At 46.0% G+C, this 7,634-nt stretch overlaps 1 protein-coding gene across 1 annotated transcript in view; it reads left to right on the top strand.

Annotated features, from left to right (window-relative positions):
• Positions 1–4,080, top strand: part of LOC114035758 (steroid 17-alpha-hydroxylase/17,20 lyase) — a 10,625-nt gene extending 6,545 nt beyond the window's left edge. Inside the window, exons 7-8 of the mRNA XM_027852106.1 lie at positions 1,619–1,722; positions 2,221–4,080. Of these exons, the coding sequence (XP_027707907.1) occupies positions 1,619–1,722; positions 2,221–2,498 (382 nt within the window). The 3' untranslated portion in view covers positions 2,499–4,080. The remainder of the gene's footprint in view (positions 1–1,618; positions 1,723–2,220) is intronic.
• Positions 4,081–7,634: the final 3,554 nt, after the last annotated feature.

Genomic DNA, 7,634 nt, shown 5'->3' on the forward strand with positions numbered 1-7,634 from the left:
GTGTGTGGTAGTAGTAGTAGTAGTAGTAGTGGTGGTGGTGGTGGTGGTAGTAGTGATAATAGTGGTAGTAATGGTAGTTGTTGTTGTTGTAATAATAATAAGAATGTTTAGAGATCACTGATCTAGGTAATAGAGAGTTACTGAAAGTTGTGCGTGACGTAAGCAGTTAACTTTGGGAAGATTACTTGGACCCTGGTGTGCACTGCAGCATGGAAGGAGTGGGAGGGAAACCCTTTATGATTAGAGTTGAGAAATAATGAAAGTCTGAACTGGGTGTGCTCATGAGAGATGTTCAGAGGGAGAAATGACAGGATTTAGGAAATAACTGGATGTGAAAGGTGAGGGAGGAAGAGTCCAAAATGACTCCCAGCTTTCAAGCCTAGTTGGCTGAAAGAATGATGGTGACATTGACAATAACATGGAAGTCAGAAAGAGGAGCTGATTTGGAGGGAAATGATGATAAATTGAGATTGTGATATTGTTTGCAATTTCAAAACAGAAGGTCAGGAACAGAGCTCGGCAACTTCCCACACTTGTAGACAATGCTAACCTGCAGGGGAGGTATTGCTTTCAGGGTGTATAATGGGAGACCTGGCTATAACTTGGGGTGCTAGTAGTAGACACTAGTCCCCTGGTCGTTCTGCAGTGAGAGAGGGGATTCAAGTGAATTGCTGAGAGTGGAGATGTCCAGGGGGCAGATGGAAATGTAGGTCTGGATTGGGGAAAGAGGTTAGGACCAGAGCTACAGATCTGGAAGTCCTCAATGCAATTGAGAGCTGAAATTGAGAGCACATGAGTGCACTAAGGGACAAGGTACAGTTATCCCTTCTACACCATGGGAGTTAGGGGTGCAGCACCCCTGGGATCTGGAAAATCCACAGAAAATTTTTTGGCCCTCCCCGCATATCAGAGAAGTCTGAGTTTTTTCTCTTTCTTTCATGGGGTGTTTATAATACTTCATTGTAAAATTTGGATTGATATTATACAACACTACACATATATTTTATGCATTTCTAAGTTTCTAAACTTTTTCTGTGTCATCCGCTGGTCTTCATGTGTCATCTGCAGCTTCTGCAAAACTCCCAAAAAATTCCTATTTAATTTTTTTTATTAAAGATATTTATTTATTTAAGTAGATATCTATGTAGTATTTAATGTCTTATGCCAATCTGTGATATATCGAAACTGTGATGGGGAACGTTGTGATGTGGAAACGCAAGATGAGGAAGGGATACTTGTACAGACAGAAAAGGAGAGGCTCTAGGACAGAGTCTGAAGGGATGCTTACATTTAAAAGATGGGTGGTGAAGAGGAATGAAAGAAACTAGAGAGGAAGCTGTCAGAAGTAGGTGAGAATCATAGGTGTACGGTCATCGAAGCAAAAGGAAGATAGGCTATTAAGAAGGAAGTCAGGGTCAGCAGTGTCCAGGGGTGCAGAGAGATTGAGCAGGGAGAGGCCTGAGAAGAGACCACGGAATTTGGCTCTCTGGCTATTAGAAAGTCATTAGTGATCTTGAAAGAAGTAGATGCTCACAGTATGCAGAAATCCCTAAGCATGGGAAAGAAGGGAAACAAGACAAGACAATCTCATGTGGAATGATGTATTCTCTCATCACAGCATTGGGGAATACACCATCCCCAAAGACACCAGAATCTACATCAACCTGTGGTCCATCCACCATGACCCTACAGAGTGGGACGAGCCAGAACAGTTTAAGCCAGGTGAGTCAGTCAAGCAAGTTTTTAAGAATCTTCTGTGTGCCAGGCACTGAGCTAAGAACAAGGGTCCCAAAACAAGGGGCTCCTGGAACCCTAGCACCTCAAATCCAAATTTCCCTGATGTGGGAAGCCGTGTGTTTTCCCATATTCTTCTCCCTTGAGGTTGAGGCTGGGTCACTTCCTCAGTTTCAGGGCTGCCCCAGGGGCATCATGTTTCCCTCTTCAAACCTGGAGTTCCCCAAGGGTAGTCTGTTTTTAAGGCAGCTGGCATAATGGTTTTTTTTTCTGTTTTTTTTTTAAGTGAAGCAATTGGGATTAAGTGACTTGCCCGGAGTCACATAACTAGGAAGTATTATGTGTCTGAGGCCAAATTTGAACTCAGGTCCTCCTGACTCCAGGGCTGGTGCTCCAGCCACTACGCCACCTAGCTGCCCCCATAATGTTTTATTTCCAGAGGAAACTTGGTTCCTCTTGCTGACCTGCTCACCAACTCTTCCGCAGAACGATTCCTGGACAAGAATAAGGAACAACTTATCATGCCAACTGCCAGTTATTTTCCCTTTGGAGGTGGACCTCGGACCTGTATTGGGGAGTTCTTGGCCCGGGCAGAGTTATTCCTCTTTCTGTCCTGGATCCTACAGAGATTTGACCTGGAAGTAGCTGATGATGGAAAACTACCCTCCTTAGAGGGGAAATTTGCAATGGTCTTTCAGATCCTTCCCTTCAAGTTAAAGTTCAAGCTTCGGAAGGCCTGGAGGGAGGCTCAGCTCAGTGCCTAGCCAATAGTCAGATTCACCTCCATCAGCTCAGGAACAATCATAAGCAAATTGCAGAAGCAAGTGAGAAGTAACTTTCATTGGAGATTGCCCTGAGCCCCTCCAAAGGTGCCCCCGTCTCCTCAGTTTCAGGGAGGTATCTTTCCACTGCCTCTAGCGTAGATTTTCTCCTTTCATTCCCTTTCTTCTTACATACACTCTCCTCTGCAAAATCCTGCTTCTTCCTTCCATCAGCCTCAGCTCCACTTGGTAGGCCCCGGGTTTTTGTCCTGAATGATTTCTAACCTCTTGGCTTGATGCCTCTACCTGTGATGAGTTTATATGTCCAGTCCCTTTGGCCGTTCTTTGCCTATGTTCCATGTTCCAGTTGTAGCTAGTTATAACTCAAAAGTCCAGGTGGCACCAGGCTTACCAGCAGTACCACTCAAATTGGGGTTCTTGTCTCCCTGAAAGTTAGACCAAGACTTAGAACAGTTCTTCCTCATATCCCCTGTGAGCCCTTTCCAGCCTAAGAAAAAACACAGGACTCTCACAGCTATCATAACTGAAGGTTGAGCCCCTGCTGAAGACTTAGCCAACTCTAGCCTAGGAATCCATATTCTCTCCCATCACCCACCCCACACTTGGAAACTCAGTTTTTTTTAGGAGATAAATTCCAAGGCTCTCAGCTCTCCTTCAGCTAGTCTATTATTGCAAGAGGACCAAAAAAAAAAAAATCTTTATTCTTGATAGGTCTTCAGTCCATGGAAGAGTCAAACACATTTGTCCATGGACACCAGCACTGGACTCTCAGCTCACCCAAACCTTTTCCTCTAATAGATAAGGACTATAGGAAGGTCACAGGGAGGTGGTCCTGCAGAATGGCAGGAGGAGGCTGAGGTTAGGCCCCAGGTGATAGTGAGGGGCATCTTCAGGGCTTTAGTTGTGTTGAACTGGACAGATAATGGATACCAATGGTCCTACCCTGCAGAGACAGACATTCACAGGACAGTCCCTGCCTCTGGGGGAGCAGGAAAGTGTCTGACATAGAGGCAAACACCTCCTTGATTCCAAGTTACAATCTTCTCCCACCACAGAAGGAAGGGTTGAAAATCTAGTGCTGATGATTTAGTCTTGGCTCTCCCCACCTCGAAGTCCAAGCCCATCCTGGAGGAGCAATTCCCTTCCCCAAGTCTCACTACAAAGATAGTCCAAGAGCAGCTTAGAGAGCTGGGCAAAGTATTTAAAAACTTGGGACCAACCTACAGTTGGCATGGGTGACTAACCTGGGCAAACACAACTGGTTCAGTTCTGTTGACAACACCACTAGGAATCTACTTGGGAAAAGGTTCTTTTCGGTCACTTTGTAGGGTCTTGGGAAGGAGGGAGGGCTGCTGGAAGGTGCTAGAAGAGAACTCCCAAACTTGCCCATTATTTGAGCTGCTGGGAAGCGGCCAAACACCACCACCACTCCTTGAATCAGTTCACCCTCCAGATTGACTCCTCAACCAGCTACAGAGTCAGCAGCCCCACCCACCAGCTTCTTTGCCAAGAGGGTAAATGGATTGTGAGGGGGTGGTGAGATGGAAGGCAAGGGGACGGAAGAATGAAGCATTTTAAATGTCCTCAGAATCTGAAACAAATAAAGCATTTTGCACATGTGTGATGACCAGTGGATCAGTCAAGTTGTGGGCCAGTTTTAGAGGAGGGTCAGAGCTGACACCAGTTTCTCTGCTATGAAACAAGCAAAGAAAATGAGGATCTCATCAAGTTAGAAGCCCTCTCATCCCCTACACACACACACATACACACAGACACACACACACACGCAGCCCACACCTATGTACATATCTGCACCCAGGTACTCCTGAAAGTCAACTTGCCTCCTCAAGCCCTTGGCCTCACCCTTCATTTTCCATCACATGCAATACCCAGTCATTAGGGACCCTCTATACTGACCCAAAACCTGCAGGTCAAGGGAAGTATCCCATTGGCTTCAGGATAGCCCAACCAACCAAGAGAAGCAACCCCTACAATCCTCAGTCAGGCATTCAAGCCTCTCCTTAGTCAGTTTCCAACCTACCTTTCTGGTTATAAGGACTTGGTCTGATTCCCAAGACTGTATTCTTTCCACTATACCACCCTGAAATGACACAACGTATGCTGTTCTCTGCTTCCAAAGACGACACTCCTGACCCACCACTGGCTGGTCGGGCCTGTACTCTGTACCCTACTACACTGAACTGTCCACACTCTTCTTCAGCCCCTTGTTTGTAAGACTCCTGGGAAAGGTGACAGAGAGGAGCAGCCTGGGGACATCTGTGTGCAACAGATCCAGTCAGTGCAGGCGGAAGGGGAGAACCACGGCCTGGTGCCCCAGTAGCCTCTTTGCTGCTTATTACTTTAAACATATACTGTAGTTACAACCATTCCTAATACTGGACAGCCCAGGGATAGGCTGGAGCCAGCTGTACCAGTCAGCTCTCAAAACGCACTTGTTAGATTTTCAGTGTGATCATTTACAAGTCAGAAATCAGCAAATGCTACAAATTAGACCTTGGTTTACTCTTTTGTTGGTGCTCTAAGCTTAAGGAAGAGATGGGAAAAAAAATGTTAATAATACATATTAAACTTAGAAGTGTGTGGTGCTTTGGGGAGAGCCAGCTGATAAACATTTGCTTGACTACACCTTGCCTCACCAGCCAAGCCCAGACACAATCATGGCCTTCCATTCCCATCCCTGATCTGGGGCCTGGTGCAGGCTGGGGGCTTCTGCTCCCGCTGTCTGAGTCTCCGACAATGAGCGTGTTCCTGACCCCACTCAGGGCTCCCACATCTTGGCACTCTACAAAGACTATCCCATGTGGTTTTCACCACATTCAAAAGACTGTCTATATTGCCTTCAACTCTCTGTGCCTCCTGATTTCACATCCTATTACTACTTTGGCCTGGGATTGGAGGATAACATTAACAAGTGGTAGACTTCCTATTTTGGGCCTCAGTTTCCTTATCTGGAGGAGGGGGTTAAACCATCTTTAAAGCACCTTCCAGCTCAAAAGCTCTTCTGTTCTCCTTCTCTAGCTGTTTTGACAAGTTTCCTGCAGAGGTTCACTATTGACACCCCCTTTCCCTGACAGTGAGAGTCTTCCAGTGTTTCATAGATGGTTTGACTTCTATCTTTTACTTTTATCCCTGTACACCAGGATGCTGGGCAATCGATCCACCCATTAGCATTTATGGATTTAGCCATTCTGTACCAATCAACGACTCACCAATACACTTTTCTTTGTCCTGCTCAGCCTATAAGACATCTCTGATTAATGAGATCAATTCAAACTGAACCTGGACAGCATGGAGCGGCTGCTCTCCATTCATTTTCCATTTAGCTATGACAACCAAAGCCTTCATATCTGTCATATCTAGGAAACCTCTGGGCTAGGAAATGGGTCCAAGTTCCCCCAAGGAACCAATTCCCTTCAAGAAATCCCAGGATATCCAAACAACTGTCTTTCCCAAGTAACCCTCAGGCACATCACTCTGGGAAGGACCTTCAATTGGGACCTCAATTACTGATCAAAAGCAGACCCATGCCAATGACCATAGTTTTTTCTGTGCCTAATAAGAGTTTGGAGATTCCTAGATCAGTTTTGCTTATTTTTTTTTTCCTCTTCTTTGTTTTTTTTTAAGAATTCTTGTTTTGTAGGATGGCTCCCTGGGAGAGGGGAGAGGGAGGAATACAGGGGGAAACTTAGGTATTATAACAACAAAAGATATCAACAATTTTTTAAAAGAAATTCTAATAGAGGGGTAAGGCACCTGAAGGCTAATCCAAGCAAAAAGTTTGCTCTTTCCCTGGCTTCTATTAAATCATGGATTTTGAGTTGGAAGGGACCTTAGAGGTCATCTACCTTGGACAAAGCCAAGCTGCTACAACAGAGAAGCAGCCAGTGACACACATGTCTACAGCTGAAATGTTGGCTATGAGCCCCCAGACACAGCAGTCAGCTCATATGGGCCTGGGGGCAGTGGGGAACAGGACTTGAAGGAAGGGTGAAATTGTTTATTTTCTTACATATTACTCATCTCCTGGCACTCTGGGGTCCTAGGCCTACTTCTTGTTCTTCACACACGATGCTCCATGTCCCATCTCCAAACTTTTGCACTGGCTGTGCCCCCCACCTGAAATGTTCTCCCTCCTCATTTCTGCCCTTTGGAATCCCTATCTTCCTTGTAGATTTAGCTCTAGCTGCCACTTTCAGAGACGAGGCCTTTCCTGTCTCTAACCCCACCCTCTAGTCTGAACCACCTGGAGTGTTTGTTACTTTGGATATAAATTAACTTCACTCCCACCAATGCCTGAGTCCCAGGAGAGAGGGGACAATGAAACCAAAACATTGTTTCTGTTAGTATGAGTGGTCCCCTGCTTAACAACAGGGTATGAATTATCTGGCACTTGGCCCCGGTTGAAGTAACTACAGCCTCTCTGCCTTATCAGTGCCTGGGTGGAGCTCTGCCAACTGTCCACTGCTCTGACATACCAGACCAAGACAAAGGCCACTTGAACTGACCCTGAGGGCCATGACCACTGCCTGCCCCAAGCTTGGAGATACGGGCTGACCTACCCCTGGCCCTCCTTGGGAAGCTAGGTGGCAAAGTAGACAGAGTGCTGGGCCTGGAGTCAGGAAGACTCTTCTTCCTAAGTTCAAATCCAGCCTGAGACACTTACTAGTTGTGTGACCCTGGACAAGTCATTTAACCCTGTTGGCCTCAGTTTCCTCATCTGTTAAAAAAAAATGAGCTAGAGAAAGAAATGGCAAACCACTCACTCCAGCATCTTTGCCAAGAAAACCCCAAATGTTTTTTTTTTTTTTAATGTGACCCAGATGGGATCGCAAAGAGTTGGACACAACTAAAACGACTCAATAAGAAGAATTCCTGGGTCTCCAGCCTCCTTCATTCAGAGGCCATTGTGGGGGAGGGGCTTGAACTGGAGAAGGTTATACTTTTTCCTGGGAATTAGACCTGAGAATTAGGTGCTGGTGGGGATGGATCTCTCACTTTATCTGACCCCTGTACTCCTGCAGGTAGCCAGCTTTGGCTTTACGGAAATCAGAGACCCAGGCTGGTTTCAAACTAGCCACAGAATGGGCTTTTGAACAG

Source organism: Vombatus ursinus, unplaced genomic scaffold (genome assembly GCF_900497805.2).
Source record: "Vombatus ursinus unplaced genomic scaffold, bare-nosed wombat genome assembly UNPS02009205.1, whole genome shotgun sequence".
Classification (NCBI taxonomy): Eukaryota; Metazoa; Chordata; class Mammalia; order Diprotodontia; family Vombatidae; genus Vombatus; species Vombatus ursinus.